At 35.7% G+C, this 27,522-nt stretch overlaps 1 protein-coding gene across 12 annotated transcripts in view; it reads right to left on the reverse strand.

Moving 5' to 3' along the window:
* Positions 1 to 27,522, reverse strand: part of ROBO1 (roundabout guidance receptor 1) — a 1,106,753-nt gene that overhangs the window by 53,718 nt on the left and 1,025,513 nt on the right. For all 12 annotated transcript variants that reach the window (XM_032276635.1, XM_032276644.1, XM_032276638.1 and 9 more), the window contains 9 exons: positions 21,397 to 21,602; positions 19,807 to 19,888; positions 19,450 to 19,618; positions 19,199 to 19,365; positions 12,484 to 12,605; positions 11,445 to 11,676; positions 10,099 to 10,220; positions 8,198 to 8,369; positions 3,146 to 3,343 (listed from right to left, as the gene is read on the reverse strand). In XM_032276635.1, coding sequence (XP_032132526.1) covers positions 3,146 to 3,343; positions 8,198 to 8,369; positions 10,099 to 10,220; positions 11,445 to 11,676; positions 12,484 to 12,605; positions 19,199 to 19,365; positions 19,450 to 19,618; positions 19,807 to 19,888; positions 21,397 to 21,602 — 1,470 coding nt within the window. The remainder of the gene's footprint in view (positions 1 to 3,145; positions 3,344 to 8,197; positions 8,370 to 10,098; positions 10,221 to 11,444; positions 11,677 to 12,483; positions 12,606 to 19,198; positions 19,366 to 19,449; positions 19,619 to 19,806; positions 19,889 to 21,396; positions 21,603 to 27,522) is intronic.

The following is a 27,522-nucleotide window of genomic DNA, read 5'->3' on the forward strand; positions in this document are numbered from 1 at the left end:
CTAAACAATAGAACAATAACACCTCTCTGAAAACCTTCACACTCTCTGCAGTTATAAATCTTAATCTAATCAATAATGCCTGAAATTGAACTGCAGACCTCAAAAGGAGCAGCCATTCCTCCCCCACTTTTCCTATCTTCTCTCATTCCTGGGGGGTTGGATAATGCCAGAGCAATTTCCATGTCATTTCACAGGGGGAGGAGATTGACTTATTTCCAATCTCTTCATGTTACAGTAAAGTAAACACTGCTCTGGTTAAAAAAAAGCAATGAAATATATGTTATTCCCTCTAAGATTAAAGTTTCTTTAAACTAATCTTTAGTATAACAAACTAGACTATTGATTACTTATCATGCATCCAAACGCTTCCAGAAATATATTTTCTATTTCAGATTTGAACATCTCCAAGAAATTTACTGGAGAATCGGAGCATTTGGGGTTGCAAACTGAAACACTATAGCATCCTCTACAATTGTCACTTCTTCCCAAGCCACTTTGTCTCTGAGCATACTAGAAAGAACAAAAGCAAAAACCTCAATGCTGTGTCCCAATTTATACCTTGGCCTTCGTTGGCAGCACAGCGATCCCCGTCTTAAGAATCCTATTGTGTTTTCTTTCAGTAAGGTCTTTTCAGTGAGTCAGTGTAATTTAGCTACATTCAAAAATTCAGAGCCATAGTAACAAGTCTTCATTAAAAAAAAAATGAAAGGTGCATTTGAAAATAAAGCTATTCAAGCAAGAATGGAGTGCCTGAACATTAATTTGCAATCACAAGGACACCAGGAAATATGAAAGGTCCCTGTCATTACTTCTTCTAGCTAACTGCTAACCCCACTTTGAGGAATTGAAGAAGAGATGAAAAGGAGGTCAATCTATATGAAATTTTCACTGCTAGCACCTCAAATAACAACTTAATTTTCAAAGCTTCCAATAATACGATAAACTCTTTGTGTACCTAAGTGATGTTGGTGCAATATGTGAACGCATGTGGACAGGATTTCCCAAAAGTTACACTCTGCCTTGATGTTTTAAAGGTTAATAGTCTCTTTTACAAGTTTTATTCTTTAAAATAGTTCACTTTCTATTTTTCTTAAAATGACCCGGCATTGATTTTGGCATGGAAAATTTAAGATCTCAAAATGCACTTAAAAAAATTGCATAGAAACAAAATTATGAAAAAGGGTCAACAGAACAAATTGAAGAAAGCAGAATCAAATGCTCATCAAATTACATTTGTGATTATGTTCTATGATTTCTGCTTAAACGCAGGCTAAGTTGAAGGGGCAATGGTATTAGTTTAATAGGTTTTGCACAAAGAGCACATAGGCATTTGTCAGCATGCTCAAAGTACGTTAGTAAAGGAAAAGAAACATTTCAGTAGGAAGGAGAGCTGCATGTCACATTTTTATATTTCAGGACCATGTAGAGCATTAAATTATTGTAATCACATAGCTATGGCACTTCATTGTGTTAAGAAACACAGGATTCCACTGACTGGCTATTTGCAAAACACAGTTGATGATGGAAGTCTTTTGATGAAGAATTCAAGAGACTCCACATCTATATGTTAATTAGTCATTCTTTTCCTCATTCAAATCAGATTTCCAAACATCATCTACCCCCAACATCATACCCCTTCCTGTCTCCACCACACAAAAACACCCCAAAACCCCTTGTCTACAATTATTTTTAGTCAAAGGTTTTCTATGGTAGCATGTGCCTGACATTCTTCTACTTTGTATACATAATGAGCACCAGCTCTCTTTTCAGTAACCTCCAAGCCCTCATTTTCCATTTCACAGGCGGGAGTATTGACATACTGCTTCCTCCCTAGATAGGACACATATCTGAAAAAAACATATTTAAGGATGATAATGCTAAAGCAAATGTATGTACATGAAGAGATCGCTGCTGAGCCACAGGCAGGTGGCAAGATTTATTTTTATAATATTAGGGATGCATTTGTGTTGACTCTTTCTTGCTAAGTCTCCTTGTGACGGAGAACACGGATATTTTAGACTGCTGTCCCACACTGTTTTATCTATGCATAGGGACATTCAAATTCCAGCTAAAATGAAAAATTCTGACTTTGCCATATAATTGGTCAGAGAAACAATCTGGTCAACATGTGTAGGAAATGTTCATTTATGTAGACAATTAGGGAGGAAAAAGTTGGTGATGGTAGGGCAGAAGACTCTTTTATGGGAAATCCTCTTTAAATGTGCTTTGCAGCAAAGCAAAGCTGTTGCATTTGACTGAAGGACGGGCCCTATAATTTGTATAATTTGCCATTTAAGTAGGTACAATTTTGAAAGCAAGAAGGAGCACTAGAAATGATCTTGTTGGACTAATGACGTAAACTGCACTGTTCCTGAAAACTGGGATTTACAGCCATCTCACCTACAGGCCAGATGGAGGCCCAGAGTTGATGACTGTATTCAGGGGACAGGGAGTTTGTCTGTCTGACACTGTTAACAATCTCCTCTGAGAAGAAAAAACATAAAAATACCAGCAGTCTTCAGAGTTTAAGGATAAGTAGCAAACGTAGCTGTGAAAACTTTGGCGTATCTGGGTCATCTTTAAAATTCTAAATAATAATAGTGGCCACCCAAGCTGTCTTTTTTAAAAATTGTAAACCCATTTGTAAGAAAATTACCAAACTAAGTAGCAGCAAACACATATTCAATTTTGTAACTTTAACTATAGTAATAAAAATGCACTAACCCTCTTATCTCTGTAAGCAAAAGGACATCACTCCGTCATGCCCTCCATATCCACCAAGAAAGGAGTGTTTTATAAATAATCAATTGGCGGTATTTTCCACTGTGCTTCACAAAGGGTAACAAAGTCCCCCCTGAAACCGGGTGAGACAGCTCAAAGCTTGCGTTTATAATTCCTATAACAAGGACATTAAAAATTTCCCTCAAGAATGTAAAGCAATAACGTAATTCCCTAATAAAAAAGGAAAATGGTGTAACAGCCAAAGCTAGACACACCTTGGTGAAATCTGTTTCAAAGGAACTGGGCCCTCTATATATGAAGGTCATTTTTAGAGGCTATGCATAACCATGAATAATTTGGAATCAAATAGAAAATCAAGAGTTTTATAAACGTTTAAATAAGAAAACCTGGCAGAAGCTTATACCTTTTCTGATACCCGCGTAAGTACTAGTAAGTCCGTTCCTCTTCTTGCGGTGTCGATAGAGCCAGACGCTGAAGAGCATGAGGATGATCCAACAGGCTGCTCCAATTCCTGCAATGAAGGCAGGCTGCTTCACCACATCTGAGATCTGCTGGGCGAGGCTGACTTGGTCCTCAGGTGACACAGGGTTTCCATGGGAATCTGAAAAGCCATCTTCCGATTAATTTGGGCTTAAGACTCAATGCAAAAATGCACGCACTCCTTTGTAACTCGTTTGTGGCTGCCATTATTTTGTTAATTTCTGGATGATGATTTCTGTTTTTCGTCCCACACCCCTCACCATCATCAAATAAAATAGTTCGTACTGTTTTCAGCAAAATTGCACAATTTATTCATTTTAACTCAAAGCAAGTGTGACATAATTTTACAGGATCATGCTTTAAAAAAAAAGCAATGGCACGCTGTTTCTCTTGTCAATCCAAAAAGCTCTGCAGGTTACCGCTTAGATTAAGTCGCACAGGGCAGTGCTAGCCAACTGAGAAAAATACAAAAACATAACACTAAAAGATGAAATACTTTAATACAAGTACAAATAATACATGTACAAACAAGGAATATTTAATAAGTGTGTACAGACAAGACATAAACATTTTCAGGCTTCTATAGGCATCCTTAAATAGTATGTTCTAAAAAAAAAAAAAAAGAAACACAATTTTATTTCCTCTCTATGCTAGATATGGAAAAGTCTCTATGTGTGTGCATGTGTGTGTACACCCAATGCTAACATTACATTGTAAGACATTTAATAGTCTTAGAAACACATTACCTAATGTAAGTTCAGAAAGACCTATAAAATTCAGGATCAATTAACACCCAATGAAAAATTAAGATAATGTTACCATTGAAAGTCATGAATAATCTCTCTATTAAAAATAATCATGGTGAGCAATAGATATAATAAAATAATGTTAAATACATAAAAGAATTATAATATCAAAGGTTATAAATAGTCAAAAGGGCTCATATTTTTCTGCTGGCCATTTTGATTCAATAATTAAAAATTGATGGAATATATGGCTAATAAAATTTACTTAGTTTACATCTATGTTTTAAGCCTACTGTGTTTTTTCAAGCCCACCATAACACCAAGTCACACAAGGGGCCTGCAAAGGTTTTGTGGAAAACTGGAGGTTGTATCATCAAGCAATAAACAAGTTTGTTGGCATTGAGTGTTATCAACCCTGAGGATGCCTGTTGTGCAGAATTCCCAGCTCTGTCTGCAATTTTGACGTTCTTCTCCCACCATATCTGGTGAAACAAGAAGTTGTTGGCCCATTTCATTAAGATTGGTGCTTTCTTACAACTATTAAATCATTTGCCTCTGCTATATATTCTTGTCATGAGTTCTCATCATTTCATGTGGCCTCAGCATTGATTTTGAATCTAAGTTTAACCTCATACCAGAATCTGGGTTTTTTCATCCTTAACAATTTCAAGTTCCCTGCCTCCTTCCAGTTCCTCAACATGGTCAGCCCAGATATCTGCCTTATACAGCTGACTTACAGTGACCACCTACCTATAGGATATGTAGATACAACTTACTTGACTCACCCCAGTGACCCCACATCCCACATGGACTGTGTAGACATGCCACAGTGACCATGCTCAGACAGTGTGACCCAATGGAAATTGTGCCATTTGCACTAAGAACCCACCAGTTGGAACTTCCCAAAGGTAACCTGCTTAAGTAATGCCTTCAACAGCAAAAAGTCTTCCAACCCTAGGTCTTCCTGCTCTGGATCCCCACCTGCTGGTTGAGCACATCGCCCTGGAGGCCTTCTCATCTGCCTTTGTCGGCACACCCTCTGTCTCATGGATCTGTGAGTAATAAACTGCTTCAGTGATTTCATGTGCTTCTGTTGTGTTGCCTCTCCTGAGTCTCATTTAAGCAGCACACTGGGAGGTTTTAACTTTCCTCCCAGTCAAGGCTCTCCTAGAAGGGTGCATATTGACAGGAATAAGCTGGACACAGGTCAGATAGGAGCCCCAGGGACATCTTCCAGTATAAATAAGTTTGCTGTGCAAGGGGTACCTGGTCATGGGTTGAACACTAAGGCTTTATGCTGTCTGCCGGGATTAAGAAGCATCCTGTGAAAGGCACAAAGTGAACACTCACAACCAAATTCTCCAAAGCCCTGCCAGGGCAGGACTAGAGATTATAGCCACTCTGCAAAGAGAGACCTTAAGACAAATTAGAAAGATATACAGCAATTCTGCTAATACAATCTGCTTTAAGACAGAAACATTTTTCAGTCCAAAAATACATTTTTTCCAGAAAAATAATTGATATAACTCAATACATATGAATAACATTTTTTATGGATTCTTCTTTCAAAGGATTTTTTTCTTATTAAATGACATTGCATCTTAATAAGAAAACTGGAAGGAAAACTAAGCAGTATTCAATGATTAAGGAACAGCCTTTAGGAAAACAGCACCCCTTTGAATGCAAAATGGCTAAATTCCTTCTCATGTTGTACGAGTGTGTGTGGTTTTTCAGTTTGCTTTTTTCTTGAACAGAATTCCAGATCTCATTCCACAGAGGGTCAAGGCTGGAAAACCTATTTTCACAAGCAGTTACCTGCTTTTCTCTGTTTGTTGAATGAAAGTTTCTGTTTCATGTTCCAGGCTCTTTTATTACCTCCGGTTATCCTAAGATCACTTCATCCTCTTAAAGTTCATTGGGCAGACCTATTCTTCTTATTCCTAATACATTCTTTGTATCTGCTAGGTTTATAGATTTCATGGCTATTTGTGCAAGGTTAAGTTGGGTAGCCTCAGATAACATGGAAACAGCCAAGAGAGGTCCTAGGCAAGCAAGCAGATGCACTTAACAGACTCCAGTGTGGTGTGACTAATGAATTAAAACAGCCGTTCTCTATCTCAATCTTTGTCTCACTGCAGCTGAGCCTATATTAAGATATGGAAAAATGGAACATATTTGTAATTTCAATGAAACCAATTTGGCCCTTAAGCCCACATGATTTAAATCTTAAATGAATAAAATGACACATAGTCATTTTCCCAATTTATCTTCCAAAAAATACAACTAACATATCTTTGGTCATAAAAATAAACAACATATTGAATCACTACAAATTTAATTTATGACTTCAATTTTAACAAATTAATATTGACATTTAACAAAATTGGGTAAATATTAGAATATCAACTATTTTCTCAACATAAACTGTTTTCCTCCACCTTATATAAATGTGCAACAGACGCATGAAGCAACTTATTTTGTTATAGTTTCCTGTGTTGCTGGAACAAACCAGGAGATATTTTTGTTTAGAAGTTTTATTTCTATATATAATCATTTTTTAAAAAATTATTTTGTTTTAACAGTTTTTGGAGAACAGGACATTTTTGGTTACATGGATAAGTTCTTTAGTGGTAACCCAAGTGCAAAAATCAAATTTTAGCCTGTGACTGTGACAGAGACAGCAAGTTTTTCCCTACAGGCTTGAACGGGACTCTCACATAACAGAGCTGCTGGGAGGAGGCTTCCTAGCTAATGGCTTGGTTTTGTAGTCAGCCCCATTCACCTGCTTGCAGTCACACTGGCGAGGAGTGATGTGCACCGTGTCTAGGCCTGCACCATTAAACCCTCCCATAGACTCGTGTTTCTTTCCTCACCTTTCTGCAGGCGCAGGGTCCATTTCAGAAGCCCTGTGATAAAGAGGCTAACTCCTCCGCCTCTGACCCTCAATGTCTGTGTCATTGAGGTGGACTTTGGTAGACTTTATTGTATTATAGGACAGAAATTCTGCAAATGTATCTATGACTGCAACTCACATTGTCTACATAATGGAACACCAATAATGGTCTTCAAAATAAATGAGAAGTTCAAAGTTCTTTTTGTAGAGCAATGAAGTTTATGAAAACCAAGTGTTTCTTAATTATGTTTTGAAATAGTTTCCAGGATGTCATCAATATTATTAACATGCATAAATAGTATGTGACTTAATTATAAAGCTTCATACATATAATCCTTTTTGATGATTTAACAACTGGACTGTAAGGTTAGTAACATATACTAATATTTTACCACTGATAAAATGCTACTCTGCTTAACTTCTGATCTGGAAGACACAGGCATGAAGGTGCTATACACTTCTTGGCATCATTCATAATTTAAATGTGGCTTCTTAATATTTGAACCTTTCTTCTTGCTTTTCAGTTAAAATGGCATCTTGTCATTGTTTTGTTATGGTTTGTTTTAGATTTTACTAGCATGCACTTACTAATATGTACTTTATGCTCACGCTATATTGCCTAGGATAAACTGTGGTAATGATGCTTTCGATGTCAGTTTTATTTAAATTCATCTAACCACATTAGAGGCACAAATTGTATTTAACTTTCTATCCAATCAGCACATAAACCTGTTTCAATGCTCTTTGACATCGTAATCTTTCTTTTGTTATAATAAGCAATTGCAATTTTAAATAGACACTACATGTGAATATAGATTGTTCATTGCTATAAACTTCCAATACCTAGTTTAAGTTTTAAACAGAAGTTTGCTCGTTTGTCTGATTTTAAATCCAAACAACTGTGAGTTCCATGAAGGTGCAGGATGTCTCCTCATGTTCACGGACTTATTCATGATGCTCAATTAACAGTCTTTGTTGAATAGATAAAAATTACATAGGACAGGATTAGGATAACATTGAATACGGACAGCCTTTTGCTTGAAATATCAAAAATGTGTGCTTGGATATGTCCAAATTTAGTTGAGATATCTATGTCTATATATCTACATCTAGTCTCTCTCTCTCTCTCTCTCTCTCTCTTTCATTTTCTCTTTCCCTCTCTTTCCCTATCTATCGACTATATTTTAAGTACAGTTAACACCTTTTTGTAGCTCTAAGCCATATTCCATATTCTATTGAACTACCAATGGTGGGTGGCTCAACCAAATGCAAACAGGCAGAGCGGGACAAATGGTAGAGTCATAGATTGTCAAACTGGATCTGCACTGACACTCACCTAACTGGATGAACTGAGGCTCACTCTTCACCCCAGGCCCAGCCCCAGTGCTGGCTGCCACTTCCACACTGTATCGGATTCCAGGAACAAGAAAGGGAATGACCACAGAAAAGGTGGAACCATCCACTGTTTTGTTTATGTGGTATCGAGTTTCATTGCCCAGACACCAAACCTGTAAGAAGCACATAACAAAAATCAAGCTGGTAAATTACCTAAATTAATGCAAAAATCAACAGAGGATTGCAATTTTAGACTTAGAGTGCAAACTGTCACACACTACCATAAGAAGTTTCAGAAGTTATTTTTCCCTAGAATCTAGTTTTATAAACAATCTTCTAGTCAAATTTAATGTTAAAAGTAGTTTCAACACGTCTTTATTACTTTCTCATATACTTTTAAAAGGTTATATCAGGTAAGTCTACAAATCTGTGCTTGAAGGAATTAGTTTCTACCAGCCCACTTCATTAACATTTTTTTTAAACATCAAGACGTTATTTGCCAGATAAATAAGTACTTTGCAGATAGCTGTGTCTATACAGATAAAGACCAATAATCATTCAACATTTGCATTCTAGGTATGGCACAGAGGACCAGATATTGTGAAACAAAAACGAGTAGGAAACTCCAAGTCTAGTGCTTTACTTGAACAGTTCTCTGGGATCAACCTGCCCAGCTAATTTTTATATTTTTAGTAGAAAAGGAGTTTCACCATGTTGGCCAACCTGGCCTAGAATTCCTAACCTCAGATGATCTGCCCGCCTTAGCCTCTCAAAGTGCTGGGACTACAGGCGTGGGCCACCATGCCCGGCCAACGTACTCCATATACTTTATGATGTCCTCAAGCAATATATGCCATTAACTTTAAGTAGACAATTGTCTAAACTGTAATAGGAAGTGAGATTTAAAAGAAATTTAAGCATACCAGTGTCCTCCATCATTTACACAATATCCTTCTTTTTTTCTTTGAATGTTAATATTATTTTAATATAGTTGTAATACATAACACCAAGAAATGGTCGGATCCTGTACCACGAGCTGACCATCTGGAAATAAAGCCTCTTTTGTGACTTTATTTTCTCCAATTACATTATGCAGCTGAACTGAAGCCACAAAGTGATTTTGTACCATTCAATCAGCTTCTGAAAGGCATTTTATTATTTTAAACTGACCATGAAGTTAAGTGAAATCCACCCTTTTGCATTTCTTCAGGAGAGAAATGAGTTCTAACTCTTAGGGGAAAATGCCTACATTACACAATTTAGCTTGAGAGCTGAGACATAACCTCATTTTAAATCCTTAAAAATCTTCTATAGCATTCTATTTTTCCATACTAGCACATAGTATCTTGTAACTCCCTTGTATTGAAACAACCTAGAAACTCTTAAGAAAGCACTTAAAAGTACAGAGAATTTTACCTCTTAATGACTCAATTATGCTAGAAAATCTTACTTGAAATATCTTAAAACATCCACAGTGCACTTATGGCAGTCTTGTAAATACTTTTAAATATACTCTGTTAATATATACAAATTTCATAAAGAGGTTTCTCAATTTGTTTTAAAAAATCTTTTGAAAATAAAATCAGGCTCAGGATACTTGGTTACTGTACAGGTTAATTTGCTACTCAGAAGAACACGTATAGTCTTATTTGGGTCTTAACTAGGGATGCATATCATTAACGCCAAAAGATTCACCAAAATATATGTGCAAGGGACCCTGACAGATCAACTGAATCAGAAACTCACAACCATTGAATAAACAAGAAAATGTTTAAAAAATAATTTTACATGTTGCTACTTGGACCAGCAGATGGCGCCAAATACCCATAAACAAATACCAGCTGGCCTTTTCTTTGTGGATGGCGGGGGCTGTCCATCAGGATATTAATACACATGTATTACCTTGTACTCTTGGACCATTCCATTCTGAGTGTCTTCCGGAGGTGGCTGCCAACTAACAAGAATTGCAGTTCCATTTCCATCATTCTTTGATACAGTTACACCTTGGGGTGGGGCACTGGGTGCTATTGTTTTAAAAGGTAGGTTATTAGAATGTGCTAGAGAACATCAAAGCAGGTATTATCAAAACCTGATAATAAATATATTAATATTATATTAATATATGCAGGGTTTTTTTTTTTTTTTAGATGGGGTCTTGCTCCATTGTCCAGACTAGATTGCAGTGGCGGGATCTCAGCTCACTGCAACTCCCGCCTCCCAGGTTCAAGCAATTCTCCTGCCTCAGCGCCCCCAGTAGCTGGGATTACACGTGCCCACCACCACGTCCAGCTGATTTTTGTATTTTTAGTAGAGGTGGGGTTTCATCACCTTGGCCAGGGTGGTCTGGAACTCCTGACCTCAGATGATCCGCCTGCCTCAACCTCCCAAAGTGCTGGAATTACAGGCATGAGCCACCGTGCCCAGTTGCATATGTTTTAAAGACGTATCTCATCCAAGTCTGAATAGTCCCAAATTACTAAGTTGTTCCTCAGTCAATGCTAACTCATTGCCATTGTAGGTTTTCCATAACCAAAGTTAAATACCTTATCTCCACTAGACATCCTAGGACAACTTCTATTCCTTCTACCCTGTAACTCTAGTCTCATATTCTCTCCAGAAATGTTCAAAAGTATGACAATGAATGTTAACCATTCATGATAATTATTTATACAGCCAAAGTGACAAAGACATGTTGGGGGAAATCCTGCTATTACTTCATGTAATCTTTGACCTTTATGGAAATATTGTTTACTTTCTAGGTATAGGGTGGCCAGCTAGAGTGGTTTATCTAGAACTGAGGTGTTTTACGTGTGATGAGATTTAAGAAGAAAATGGTAATCCCAGAAAGTCCTGGGCAAATCAACACATTATTCACGTTGCTTACAAATTATGGATTAAAATAAACAAATAGAAAATACTGAATGAAAAACAAGCCAAATGGAAAACAGTTTCATTTTTAAATGTGATAGTTCCAAATAATGAAATTCCCTCTATGTGCCATTAAGTAATATAATGTTCACATTTGCACATTTGTATGTAGGCCGGTATTGAAGCAAGTCAACTGTATAGCATTGTGCTTTTCTAGTTTTCTAAATAAACAAATACTTTTAGCAAGATATATGTTCAATATCAAGAAGGTCTATAATTGATGCCACTATTAATATTATAACAATTTTAATTAAGCTAATAAAATCCTAACAAATAAATATACTGCAATGCACGGAAATCATACACTTCATCATACTTGCCTTCTTCTAGGGTTTTGGCAAACTTGATTTCACTATCTGCTCCTTGAAATTCATTAAAAAATGGGCGAGCCTTAATTTCATAGTTGACTCCCTTTTTGAGATCAGGGATAACCACGCTATTTTTGGTTGGGGTCCTCACTTCAAAAACTAACCACTCTGATTCTCCGTGGCTGGCTCCAGATGGCCGATAGAGAATTTTATATCCTTGAATATACTGAGACTGTTGATCCACCTATTTAAAAGATAAACAAAATATAATTATTCATATTATTTTATTGGTTCATTAGAAAATAATAAAAATGAAATGTTATAAAATGCAAAACATTCTGTCTGTCTTCAAATCACATTCTGACACAAGAAATATGTAGGAATTTGAAAGGAAAAAATAAAACTCATTATTTGTGGACAACATGAGTGTGCTCGTAGAAAATCCAAAAGAATCTTCAGCTAAATATTCTATTTATTCAATAAGTAGAATACTGAAAAGAATTCACTATCGTTTGTAAGGTGATATGAGTTTCTTTTTTTTTTTTTTTTTAGTACATATTCTGCTTACGTAGGTGATACGAATTTCTATGGCATTAAGTTCTGTGCTTCATGCAGAAATGTGAGGCCTCACTGCCATTCTGACATTTCATGTAAGACATTCCTGGGCCAAGGGGATGAGAAGGTAAAATGTTTGACTACTCTCTGATTTTAAAAACCTTCTTAATACTACTTGGAAATATTTCTAAGCTAAAAAATCTGTGTAATAATGGTCCTATCACAAGTTACATATCATAGGTAATACTATGTGTTTCCTTCCTGAGACAGGTCAAGTTCACTACTGCAGCACAAAAGGAAAAAATACACTTAAGATGCAACTTTTCTCTGTTCAAAGCCAAACTGATAGCTACTATAATCAACAGGGCTTACACTATAAAATTATCATTGATGTACAAATAGGCAATAGATAGTTACATTTTATATGCATTGCAATGATCTCACGAACGTCACCTGCTTATTAAAACTGAGATCAAATATTGTAACAACAACTCACTGTCCAGTGCACTTCGATGGAAGAGGAAGAAAGGATGGTGGGGTTGTGGAGGTGCAGGACAACATTTCCCAGTTCTCTCTGGACCTGCTTGTGGTCCACACCCTGACTTGTTGGTGGAACATCTACAACAATTCAAGAAAACTGTGTCAGATTCTACACGATGTTACTGAATGAATGAAAGCATGGTAAAACGAACCTTTCATTCATAGCAACTCTCAGTAAAGAGGAATCCAAGCCAGGCTGTGATACAGAAAAAAAAAAAATTGGAATCCTGTAACCTTTTTGTTAGGATCTGGAAAGTAAGAGGGGAGAGAGATAAACAGGGAGACACACAGAGAGGGAATACAGAGTAAATGTATTATAGAAAGTCAGAGAGAGCAGGAAGCAAAGACAATGGCAAATAGCAATATTTAGTGGCTCCTGCTACCACATGATCGTCACTTTCCTGATGAAAATGAGGGCACTATGCAGTCCCCTCTGAGTTTGTTAAAACCTTCCATAGTGATCCTAAATATGCAAGAAAGAAAAGTGAATGAAATTGCAGCAGAGTGGCTAAGCAACGGAAAGAAAGGAGATACAGTTAGTGAAAAGCAAGAACAGAAAGAAGTCAGATACTTTACATCTTTTAAGATGAACTTAGATATCTTCTCATATAAGGTACATGGTACGTTAGTGGCTACAATGGAGGTGATACAGCAAGCCACGAAGAAAGTGAAATAAAATAAATCTGATTAGATTCATGAGGAAAAATATGTAACATCTATTTAATTGATGCTTTTTTAGTTATTGTATCACAGTAACGGAGGTTTAATTAAGACTTCTTAATCTCAAAAGCCCCCAAATTTTAGAAAGTAAACCAAGAACACAGTAAGAATGAAATGGCTACTAATGTTAATTTATAAGGGTTTTGTTAAGCTTCTTAATGTCTATAAGCCAAAAAAAAAAAAAAAAAAAAAAAAAGCCCATTTCTGAAGTGTTTTTCTAAACTCAGATGTTTTGCTTTGTTTATAATAGTAACAGGGAATACATGGGAGGAAGTGAAGAAAATATTACTTTTGGACTTCAGAATCCTCTTTCTCAAAGTATTGTATTTTGACACCTATAGTGCAGAACATTCCCCATTACATAAAAAACAAAAGTGAGAATTGTAGTTTACTGAATCATTAAACACCTTCCAAGAATTGATCCTGGGTCGAAAGCACAAACATGAATATTAAGAATGAGATTGCTAAGTATCTCTGATGAAGTCGAGGGAAGCTAGGCATGTGGGAGAGATGACATCGAGAGTGTTATCAGACACTCTTACATATTGTTTGGTTGTTGTTATACTTAACCTAGAAATTAAGCTGATAAATAAGCAAGATTAAAAAATCCTGAGGTAATTCTGGCATCCCATACTTCATCTTACCTTACCGATATTTTTGGCTAGGACGTGCCCTCAGGATAGCTATCATCACAGCCTCTGCACTCTGTCATCGCATTCCCCTCTCTTCCTGACCCCCCGGTCTCAACTGCTCCTATGACTTCAGCTGCCATCCATCTCTAGGGTAAGAGTGGAATACTCGCAAGAAAACAGACTTGGGTTTGCACCCCACCTTGGCAACTTAAAAAGTGCATGACATTGGGACAATTTCCTAACATCACTATTTTTCTGTTTCTTTGTGCTTCGAATGGTGACATCAAAGGCAGCTAATCTTGAGGGCTGTGGTAAAAGTTGTCTTGTGCTAAGACATAAAAAGCGTTTTTCCTGAGAGCAGGAATTGGGCCAGTATTTGTGGACCAATGGTATATAGCACAGCGCCATATACATACGTGTTGCTTAATAAACATAGATTCAATTAAAATGTGTTCGTGTATGAAAAACACACACATTATGTCGGCTCCCAAATATTTCCCTCGTATGTAAGCTCCCATCCTCACAAAATCATCTGCTTTTCAGAAAGTATCTTCAAATACAGAAATAGCCATTACATATGTAGCTGCCATGATCTCCATCCCAATCTCTAATTCCTCTGATTTGAGATAAACCTGCCATTCAGTTCCTTCATGAAAACTGCTAGATTCTCCCACCAAGAGGACCCATGACAGCAACGGCAGTGTATAATATTATAATAGAAATGTTCACGTCAGAGAGAAAAAGGGAACGTGATGCCTAATAATATAGTTTTGAGAAGTTTATGAATTGATCCTGTTACTGTTTTTGTTCACTTCCTCCTGAAAGAAATGTATGACAATGTAAAAAGGTCTTTCCCAATATTCAGAATTAGACTTAAAGAAAACCTCACTGCTCCAGCCATCTGTTTCCGCCAATGTCAAAACTCTGTATACACAACCTCTGAGGGGAGATTATCCAGGCCCCACCCATTTATAATAACTGATATTATCTTATGTATGAGATATATATATATATAATATATATTACATATATAATATATATATTTTATATATATAAAATATATATATAACATATATATATATACACACACACACATTCTGTTAAATTCTGTGTATCTGTACATATTCTTTTTTTTTTTTGTCAGACAGAGTTTTGCTTTTGTTGCCCAGGCTGGAGAGCAATGGCACAATCTTGGCTCACCGCAACCTCTGCCTCCTGAATTCAAGCAACTCTCCTATCTCAGCCTCCCAAGTAGCTGGGATTACAGGCTTGCACCACCAAGCCTGGCTAATTTTTTGTATTTTTAGTAGCGACAGGGTTTCTCCATATTGGTTAGGCTGGTCTCGAACTCCCAACCTCAGGTGATCCGCCCTCCTCGCCCTACCAAAGTGCTGGGATTACAGGCGTGAGCCACCACACCTGGCCTGTACATATTATTTTATATCTAGGCCTCAAAAATGCTGCACACACAGGACATGTTGGTGAAGAGTCGTAGTTACTAACAATGGTAACAGCAGCTGCATCTCAGCGACGATGACCTCTACCACCCCTACCTGCCAGATACTCATCCCACCTTCCTTACGTAATCAAATCTTGTCTTTGGGAAAGAATGCTTGATTACCCCAGGACAGGGCTCTAACTCCAACCGTGACATAGGTCTCCCTGACTCCTGTATTGGGAACTGTGCCTTACATCTGTGCACCTTCAGCTTTTGACCCCAGCTTATTCATAAGTATCTTCACTTGGGGATGATTCTTTTGCAGCCGTATTTCAGAAATGGTTAGAGAAGTTATGCCCATTCCTTTATAAATCACTGTCCAACACATCCTTCCTGAATTTCCTCACCCCTCATTTTTCTCCTTCCTGCGTATGCATTCTGTTCCCTCCAATGAAATTTTATGAAGGTTATTCCTCAGCTTCTTATCATGGTTATAATCCTGGGTTTGTAGTCGCAAATGAAGTCCAAGAATTAGACAAGATATGTGGGTCCTCTTCTGTTGCCTCAAGCTAGAAAAAGCATAACTCCTCCATATGGCAGTCTCTTAACATGCTAAGGAAAGGATGTCATGCCTGCTCTGATGTTATTATTTTCTGGGCTAACCATGCCAAGGTTCTTGAATGTCTTTTCCTATGATGTGATCTTCAGCCTTTCATGCAGCCTCATTGACTATACTTATTTTCTTCCTCTTAAAAGTGCATCTGAAACTGTAGTGTCCAGAACAAACACATTACTTCATTCATGAACTGAATAGTTCTAAGAAAAAAGAGGAACATTACTTGATCCAGGCATAATTCTAATGCCAGCTAAGACTACATTTGTTCTCTTGGCAAGTACATCCCTCAGTAAGTTCAGATAGGGGTTTAAATTTAATGTCAGCCCACCCCTAAATCCCTGACACACTCACATATACTTCCCTTAAGACTGGTGTCTTTATCCGTTTACAGCTAATTTTTTAAACCAACTTCAAGTACCAGACTTTTTAATTTGCTCCATTAACTTTAATAGTTAGCACTTTCCCATCACTCCAATCCGTTGAGCTATATTTAATTCTGATTCTCACATTTGGCATACTAGCGGTCTTTCTCAGTTTTATGATATCCACAAATTTTATGAACTTCCTTTACTTTTAGTTCTGACACTAAAAGAAACACAAGTCCAATAACAGATCGTATGGCATAAAATTGAAAACAAGTCTGAATCTTATATATTTATATATTGGTTAGTTAATTTATTCCTTGTTCAATCCTGAGGAATGGGTATATTTAGCCCCATTTTATAGGTGAGGAAACTCAGAAGGGCTAACTTGCTCCAGGACATGTAGCTAGTAGATTGAAGAGTTGAATTAAAAAATCTCTTTGATTTCAAAATTGTGTGCCTGTTTCCCTATATTTTTGGTCTTCTAGTTGACAAGGGTTAATCATACTTAGATTGATATGATTTGGTTATGCCCCCACCCAAATCTTATCTTGAATTGTACTTCCCATAATCCCCAAGTGTCACGGAGGAACTGAGTAGGAGGTAATTTAATCATGGAGTAGTAACCCCCACGCTGCTATTCTCACGATAGTGAGTGGGTTCTCGTGAGATCTGATGGTTTTATAAGGGGCTTTTCCCACTTTTGCTCTGCACTTCTCCTTGCTGCTGCCATGTGAAGTGGGATGTGTTTGTTTCCCTTTCTGCCATGATTGTAAGTTTCCTGAGGCCTCCCCGCCCATGCTGAATGGTGAGTTAATTCAATCTCTTTCCTTTATAAACAACCCAGTCTCAGGCAGTTCTTTATTATCAGCTTGAGAACAGACTGATACATTGTTCCACTAGCTATGCACATACAAAGGCAATGTTGAAAGGCAATGAAATGTTTAAAAGACTTAAATGACTGTTCAGATAGAGTGCTAACTCACTCCTCACTTACAAAGGGGGTTACATATTACAGAATCATGCATGTGAGGATATGACAGAACAGTATTGAGCTGTAGTCAGTCAAAAACTTTTAGTTAGAGTCTACTGGCTGAAGACCACTGTCTGTACTGGGGACAAAAGTTTAAATTCATTTTACAGCTGTCATAGGTTCTACATTCTTTACAAATGTGTATCTAATATTGAAAATCTCAGACTGCCTTAAGGCATGCTGCAAGTACAGTAAAGCTCATGGAGAAGTGATTTATAATAGCAAATATGATCGATGGGTGTGTTACATTCACACAAGAGAAAGACATAGGCATATTCTACAACATGGTGTGCTTTTTCTGCAAATTCTAAAACAAAAAGTGCTTCCAAAAAGATTGTTTATGTACATATTAGAACTAACAAAACAGTAACACAGCTGGCCGACCCCTCTCCCAAACCAGCAACATAGTTTAAGTCTCAATCATCTTATGTATAACTTGTTTCTATTAAAATAACCAAGTCTATTTTTCCCTTTATTCCTTTGTTTCCTCAAGATAGAAACACTGACCCTTTGTATATTGAGAAAATATTTTTATAGTTCGAATCACTCCCCTCTAAAGTTACGTTTCTTTACAAATACAAAAACAAGAACATTAATTTACAATGGCATGTAATTTTTCCCCAAAAATAAAAGGTAAAGAATGATTTAAATTAATCTCTTTTTCCCCAGTATATAAATTTTACTCCTATTAGAGCACCCAAATAATAGGATGAGCAAGAGTGTGGAGAAGTGAAAACAGAAGTCTGCTGAAAGCTAAAAATGATTTCTGTTCACAAAAGATAAAATGCAGAATACCCAAAATGTGACCTGAAGGAACAAAATTTCTAGTTTCAAATGTTGTAGAAGCAGCTTTGAACATGCCCTTTTTTATCTGTTTTCCGAACCCAGCTTTGACCAAAACGTAGGTGTTTTTCATTTAAAAGCTTCTTATACCATGGCTTATACAATTGATAATGAAAGACAGGCCAAACAAAATAAGGACCTAAAGTATTTTCTCCATGCTTTGTCGGAAGCTGACTGGACAGAGGAATTAAGAACAAGTTTCCAGTTGCCTCTTACATTCGTGTGATCTCAAGACAGTATTGCTTGATTAGGATTGTAATCTAAAAATTCACCCAGAAGGTTATGAGTACTGAATTTATATAAAAAATAAAATGTGGTTAATTTTAAATACAATTATAATATGACTAGGATTGTACGCTTACATGTCACTATATTTAAAATTCAGAAAATTGAAGAGAATACACAAATATTCACATATTTAAAAAATTTATATTATGTAAATATATATATCTTTATATATTTATGGGTACATGAGATATTTTAATATAGGCATATAGTGCATAATAATCACAGGGTAGATGGGGTATCCATCACCTCAATCATTTATCCTTTCTTTGTGTTACAAACATTTCAATTATACTTTAGTTATTTAAAAATGGACAATAAATTATTGACCGTAGGCACCCTGTTGCTATCAAATACTAGATCTTATTCATTCTGCCTATGTTTTCATACCCATTAACCATCCCCACTCCCCCCATACCCACCCTACTGCCCTTCCCAGCCTCTGGTAACCATAATTCTACTTTCCATATCCTAACATACATTACTTTTGTCTTGACATTTTTATAATTTTATGATACACAGTTCTCTTTGTTTATCAATCTTCTGTTGGTATGCTTAGTCTGGAAAATAATAAAGTTTGTAAACATTGTGTTTGGATATTAAAAATTAATTAAGCAACTTGGGCAATGTGAACAACAGACTGTAAATGTACCATTCTAGCATGTAACACAAGTGATTTGTCTGTGTAATCATAGCATCTAAGGATAAGTAGGTTCACAGGGTTACATAAATCAACATTTACCTTGTGTTTTCACTGGGTCTGATATTTGGCTTGGATCACTAATTCCATATGCATTAGCTGCCCTCACAAGGAAAAGGTAAATTGCATTTGGTTTGAGTCCTTTAATGGCAAATGTTTCTGTTTTCACATTCTCTGCTACGGTCTGCCAGCTGCTGCCAGATGCGTGGCTAAGGACAGACACACAGGTTAGAACATGCGTATTTAATGGCAAATCAAACAAGAAAAATTATGAAGCGTCTCCTCCACTCTACCTGAAGGCTTCTATAATATAAGATGTTGGAGTTGCTCCTGAATTCAAATTTGGTTGCCATGATAATGTTACTGTATTTCTGCTGACATCTGTAACTTCAGGTTTTGATGGAGCACTAGGAATTAAATTTGGGTCAGTGGGTCTTGGAGGCTGAACAGGAACTCCAAATTCTAAAAAGTAGGAAAAAGACCAAAAAAAAAAAAAAAAGATGTTTATACATACACAGATAAGCATATAAATGCAAATAACATATTCATGCACATATTCAAGGAATATGATATTTATTTTACCAATATATCAGTAAGTAAACAACTGCATTTTAAGCTTTACTTTAAGGCAAATATACCATTTAATTTACCTTGGACTTCAATGTAAGCACTCCATGTTGCTTCACCACTGGGAGTTGATGCAATGCAGGTGTACCGACCAGTATCACCCAGCTGAGAAGGCAGACAGAAAATAAATATTTGGAAAAATCGAGAGCTTACTGTGCTGAAAAAGCAATTACAGGTTTGGATATGATCCATGAATATGGATAACTGCATTAAAATTCACTAACTGGAAACTTCCCCTTAATTGAATATAATTTTATTGAATGTGAAGGAAAATATTATATCAATATAGAAAAAAAAGATTTTATATGATTCTTCTAATGGTATAGTAAGAAATATTTAACTGCATTAGCATATATTATTATCAGTCTCAGGAACAATAATTCTTAAGGTAAGGCATATAACTCTTCAAATTCAAAGCATTAATATTTATTACTAAAATATATAAATGATTAATAAGTCATATAATAAGGCTGATAAAGTTTAACCAATGGCTATTCTTGTGATTTCTTATTTTATCAGTTATGCCTATATGGATATATGAGATAAACAGAAACGGGATAGCCATCAAAGAATTTTTTCTTAAAATATTGATTTTCCCAGGTTCTAAAACCTATAACTTAAGACAGTTTAAGAAGTACAAAGCCAAACTCAAGCTGGAATGAACACTATTGCTCTCTTTTGAAAGCTGAATAACAGAAAGCAAACATGGTCACACATTCAACTTTCAAATCAACAGTAACATAATAAACCCATCTACTGCTCAAGCTAATAACTATCCTCAAGTAACATTTGATAAAAAAGAATGCTGTCATCTTGCTCTGGCAATTACAATAACAAAGTCACAATAGTCACAAAGAAGCACAGCATATTAACTGTATTGCACTTAAAGTGAACTGTGATGCTGATCCAATACTCCAAAGGAGCCACCCACACTAGGAAATAAAGCAAGTGAAATTTATGTTTACTGCTGTCAGGACTATTCTTTCATGTGCCTCAGCAGCTTGTTTGATCTTGACCTAAAAAAAGAAGAAAAATCAAAACAATGCAATCCTGTATGAGCAGGCATGGGATGTGATGCCCTGTGAAAGTAAATCCTTACATGGTTCCCACAAACCTGTGGGCTTTCCATCATTTAGCATTCTGATTTGAATGTACACTAGGGGTGCACATTGCTTTATGGCTTTTGTGTGCATGTATAGTTTTGCAATTGCAAAATGGTGAGACAAATACAATAGAAGAACTATCTAAGTATATTGCACATAAAATGATACAAGTAAATATCTCAAAAGATGCTTTATGGAATGATTGCATCATAGCACTACTTTGAAGATATTTAATCTCTCATAAACCCTCATTTACTTTCCTTCATAGGTTCTTATAAATCTTTTCTTCTCCTCCATATAACCTTAAATTTCCTGCCACGAACTAAATTACGAGTTAAATCATCTCAACCATATACAATGAAACATCTGGAAAAAAAAACATCAAATTAAAAATATATTACTACTCTTCATTTAACATTTCATTAGTGGCAAAGTTTGAAATTTCAACGCTAGCTGTTGGAGGCACAAAGTGAAATGAAACAAGAAACCCATGGTGCCATTCCAAGTTACCTTAGCATATCGGATCTGCAGCACTCCATTCTCCAACTGTTTGATTCGAGAATCTTGGGTTGAAATGAGGACTCCATCCTTTCTCCACAGAATTGTGGGCACCGGACTGCCTGTGGCCACACAGCTGAGGACGAAAGTGCCATCCACAGCTACAGTCTGATTCACAGGACCTTGTCGAATAACCGGGGGAGGCCGATCTGCAATCACTGCCAGAAGAAACAACAGGAAATAGATTTCTGCAACTGGAAGCAATTTTCTAATCATCCAAGCAACAGCAGTTGCTCTAGGCTTTGAAACAAACTAAAGATAATTAAACAAGTAATTAAAGTAGGAGACATGCATTATTCAAAATGCCTTTATATGATGCACTGATTCAGAATATTAAAATGAGATACAATGTGCTACTTTCAAATGACCAGCCACTCACTGAGCTTGCTGCATTGTTGAGAGGCCTAGTTAAAGAGTGGAATTGTGGATGGTGAAGTAGATACAGAGTCGTGATCATGGAATACTGTATTTTTTAAGCTTAATAATATGACAAAACCCAACATGACAAAAAAAAATCATTTATCTCAGAAAACATATGAAATTTTAATAAATGAAGAAAAGCCAATTTAACATATCATAACTGCGCTCTGCAACAGAAAAAAACATGGTAGCATATCAGCACATTTAACAATTTTGGGTCCAACAAAGTGCACTGGATTTTCATAATTTAATGAATCAGTATGATTGAGCTCCCTGTGTCTTTTTATCTTGTAATTCTTTCTTTAACAATATATATGGGATAAAATTATCCAATTATAGTGAATTCAAAGAAATTGGAAAATTGCCCAAATACAGTGTTGATTGGCTGATCCGACAAGTCAAAATCATGTTCTAACTTGGCAAATATGGTATTTGTCTATTGGGATTAATAGGATTGGGAATGTGCCTCTGCTAACTCCGTTACCTTAAGTAATAGTTATAACGCACTATGGAAAATAACGAGGCAATTTTATTCTGTGTAAATACAATTATCCCTATTGTTACATAAAAAAAATCTAAAATGTAAAAAACTTTATCCGACATAGTCTTTTTTTATGGGAAAATTAGAACAACTGTGTTGGAACTAGGATAAATGCTACATTGAAGAGGTGTTCCTGTCGCCTGATTTAGGCAATTTATATGAAACTCTGTTCTTTTTAATGACTTAAAAAATAAAATTCAGAAATTCTCTTTAATTATTCAAGTTGAAAATTCTGGATATTAAAATTTTTTAAAAGACACAAATGTGCAAAGAAAGATTCTACGTTGCCTGGTTGAATAAAACTGGTTGCCCGAGTAACTAAATTTTGGAGGCAATAATTTTCAAAGCTGGATCTGTCACGTTCAAAGTTTTAGGCACCAAAGACAAGCTGGAGTGACACTTTAACTTGTTCCTTATTTATCATGCAATAAATATTAGTTTTGTGCATTCAAACTAAAAAAAAAAAAAAAAAGAGGATGAACAGGAAAGTAATGGAGTGAAATCAACGACTGTGCATTTCAGCTCTACTATTCTGATCATCTTCTATGTCTTGGTTACTAGGATGAAATTTGCTAATACCAAGGGCTGTAGTAGAAGGCTAGAGTTTGAAACTTGTTAGGAGTGTTATTTATCACTGTTTATAATTAAGTCCAGTAGATGAATGGTTGAAATTTGGTGGTCTTGTCACATTTAAAAACAATCCAGTATCTGGGAACATATTCAATGTTCTTTATCTTTGTAGTTCTTTGATATCTGTATTATATTTAGTGTCATCCACACCGCCCCATTCCATCCAACCCAGTTACTGATGTCGTTTGTTTTTGTATAATTTACAATGCATACTTAACAAAAATAAAGCAATAAAAGAAAAGGTTCAGTGTTAGCATCTGCCATATGTCTTTGGGCAAGTTCCTTAAATTCTCTCAGCCTCAGTTTTGTTTTGCTTTTAAATCCATAAACTAAGCACAATAATTTTTTTCTAAATAGCTCAGGCAGGGCATTGTTATGAAGATTTAAATGGAACAGACAAGGGAGTGCTTGGCTAATTGCAAAAGGCCAGACATATATATGTACTGTAATATCATCACTAGATCTCTTTGGTAAAAACCAAAAACAAAACTATTATGTAAATCAGAGATGAAAGATTTGGACAGGCACTGTGGCTTACACCTGTAATCCAGCACTTTGGAAAGCCTAGTGAGGTGGATTGCTTAAGTCTAGGAGTCCAAAACCAGCCTGGGTAACATGGCAAAACTCCATCTCCATCAAAAAACATAAAAAATTAGCCAGACATGGTGGCATGCACCTTCAGGCCCAGCTACTTGAGAGACTGAAGTAGGAGGATCACCTCAGCCCAGGAGGTTAAGGCTACAGTAGTGGGCTTTGATCAGGCCAGTGTACTCCAGCCTGGGTGACAGAGAGAGACCCTGTCTCAAACAAACAAACAAACAAACAAACAAAAAACGAGAGAGAGAGATTTAAGGGTTAATAAAGCAATTACATGTCTTCAGATCGAGAAATGAAAGTTTGTGATGTCATGAAGTAGAATAAAATACTTGTAAAATGTTTACAGTTACAGATACCAAAGAATGTACTGCAGTTGAGTCAAACCTTCATTTAGAATGAGACAAACTTCATATTCAGGTCTGGGATCTTCTACTGAAATTATTAGAATGAATTATCAGGAAGTAAAATAGGAGGTGTAAGAACCAGAAATGTTTAACAGTGATTCAGTGCACGAGCTTTGGAGTTGGAAAATGTTAGTGCCATAAGTGGAAATGTTCCATAACTACTCTCTCCAATACAGCAGCCAATAGCTCCAGCGGCTATTGAACATGTAAGTGTAGCTACAGTAGTTGGGGAATTGGATACGCAATTGTATTTAATTTTAAGTAATTTAGATTCAAATTTAAATAGCCCCCATATGGTAAGTAGCTACCTCATTAAAGAGTGCAAACACGTCAGCTCTGCTACTTATTGTAATTTGGGTGCACATCTTCACATTCACTGCCTCAGTTTCCTCACTAGTGAAATGAGATGTGGTTAGATTTGAAATTGTTCATGCGTAAAAAGTTTCCAGTATAGTGCCTGGCCCAAAGTAAGCTTATCATATAACTTGTTATTAGTCACTGTAGCTTATTCTTGTCAGTATAAAAATAATAGTGGTGGAAGTGGTGATGGTATAAAGGGTGGTGTGACCCTGTTACAGCAGGGTTATTCAAGTTTAGCTATATTTTCCACACATTCAATGAAAGACTTCAAAACCCCTCCAAAATCAGGGTATATAATCAGAATGTAGTAACTTTCACCTCAAAAATAATGATAATGAAGTCTATGTTAATACACATAAATATATTTATGAAATAATTTTAAGTGAAAAAGAGCAGAAAATAACATACATATATTGATTGGTTCATATATGAAAAGTCACATTTATACACCAGTTAACATCACAGATAAAGAGCACAATTGTCACCCATTTACAAAATGCAAGCATCACATCTTGGAAATTTATAAATTCGGCTAGAAATTTTATTATTCCATTTTAGAAATCAGGGAACTGAAACTCTAGAAGTTCAAGTGACTTGTCCAAATCAAGTAGTAATTGGCAAATCTCTTTTCTAAATAAAATATAACACTCTTTGCACTATATATCTATAAATTTTGTGTGATGAATACAAATGATTTTAAATTTTATACATTATATAGTAATCATTAACTTTGTTTCCTTACACTCTGATATAATAAAGAGAAGAAAGTTGCTCAGTTAAATAGAAGACATGTGTTTGTCTGTTTCTGAGACAAATGCTATTGGAGATAGGCAACAGAACACTTTAAAGGCAGCTGCTACTTCTGTGTTTCATGTTTTATTCTGCCTTAGTTTTTATTTTGTTTGCAAACAGTAAAGAAGGTCAAGAAGCTAAAGACAAATACTATCCCAAAGTACTCTGCCTACTTGCCATCCTCTCGACTTGTTAATGTATAAATTATTGGTATTTTCAGTATACACAATAATTATAGTTTTACCCATGAAAAATGAGACCATAGTGTTACGTTGTTTGTGCAATATCAATAAACTCCAAAATAAAGCCAACAAAACTTTAAAAAACAGTACACAGCAAACACAAAACCACCTTAAAAGCCCGGGAGCTTACAGGGTGAAACAAACCATTTAGTGTTGAATTGGCTAGTAGGGATGAATCCCAAATTCACAGATTTAAAGATTTTGGTTTTTTTTATTATAGTTTAATAAAAGATCTATGCATGATCTGGTCTCCACAAATACAAGCAATTTGTGATAATGTCATGTCAGTTGGCACATTAAATCCTTTGCTTTAAAGTATAATTATAAAAATAGGAGATACTTGAGATTACTGTAGCATAGGTTTTTAAATTTTTTATGTATACCTATATATGTTATTTTACAAAATTGCAATTATTAATATACGTGTCATTCTATGTCCTAACGTCTCTTTATATTGGTTACAGTAATCATCAAATTCACTATGTAGTTTTCACAATCATTGTTTAATGGCTGTAATATACTTAAGACATCATAAAAATATTTCAGTTCATTCTAGCTTATTGGAACCAGTACATGTATAATATGTATCCTATATAGGGTTAAGAGTTTGAGGTTTTGAGAGAGACAACCCTAGTGTTGAATTCTCAGTTAACCAAAAGCTAGTTGTTCCTTCCTTTTTTCTTTGTTTCATCCACTCATTAAAAAAAAAAAAATCTATTGAGCATTTCCACATGAGAGATCCTGGTTGGATACTGGCAAGCATTTAATTTGACTAGAGAGACAAGGGTCCCGCCTTCATGGAACTCAATGTCTAATGAAGAACTTAGGAAAATAAACAGAAGACAAAAAGGTATAGGATGCAATGTATGTGTATATTGCAGGGTTTGGAGTATAGAACCCGTATTTGAAGAGTTAGGGAATGCTTCTTGAAGGAAATGAAGTTTCACATTGGTGGAAACAACGTGCAGAAGACTTAAGACGGAGAAACATGGCAAGCACAAGCCATTAGGGCATGTGAGCAGCACAGTACTCAGAGCTGGGCCTGCAGTGGGGCAGATAATGAATGGTAACGCACATTAAGGAATATACATTTAATCTTGAGAATACTAAAAAAGGCAAATAATGAAACTGATGATTAAGAAATTCTTCAAGAACTTCCTGAAATTCAAAGACATCTACAAAAGTCCTTGTATCTGGTGGTTAAATATTACATTATTTCCCCCTGCAGTTAGGATCAAGAAAAATATGTTCCCTATTGCCAATTCTGCTCACTATATTGGAGGTCACTGGCAATGTAGGCAAGTAAGAGAAATAAAAGGTACAAATATTAAGAGGAAGAAGCAAAAACTGGTTTTTTTGTGTAGCTGACACATTTTGCACATAAAAATTTCAAAATAATCTAACTACAAACTATTAAAAATCAGTGCATTTAGCAAAGCTACTGGACACAAGGTTAATATACAAAAGTCAATTGTACATTCAAGCATTTCCCTTATATAATTCAATAATAAAATTATATTACTATAATTTTATTCTGTAACATTTAATATGTATATATATATATATACACACACACTATATATACAGTCACATAAAAAAATCATGAGACACTTTACATATAAATGTACCAAAGTGTGTGCAAGGCCTTTACTGTCGAAACTACAAACCATTGCTGAGAGAAATTAAAGACCTAAATAATGAAGAGATATATGTGGGATATATATTATTTCCCTGAATTGACTCAGATTAAGATGTTAATTTTAAGTTATTCAACAGTTTAAATAAAATCAAAATTAAATATTCAGATTTTTTGTTTGTTTAGGGAGTGGATATGTCCATGTAAAATTTTGCCAAGTTTATTTTAAAATTTGTAAGAAAATGTTGATGATCATCAACAGCAAACCCAAAACAAGAAAAGAAAGATGGAGACTTATAACACCAGTTTTTAAGACTTAGCATAAAGCTACAATAATTAACAACAAATGGGCTGGGCATGGTGGCTCATACCTGTACTCCTAGCACTTTGGGTGGCATAAAATAGAATTAATGGCCCACAAATCTATGTTCATTTGAATTGTGGTAAGATGCCACT

Source organism: Sapajus apella, unplaced genomic scaffold (genome assembly GCF_009761245.1).
Source record: "Sapajus apella isolate SASKATOON/1434 unplaced genomic scaffold, GSC_monkey_1.0 scaffold8, whole genome shotgun sequence".
In the NCBI taxonomy this organism is placed as follows: Eukaryota; Metazoa; Chordata; class Mammalia; order Primates; family Cebidae; genus Sapajus; species Sapajus apella.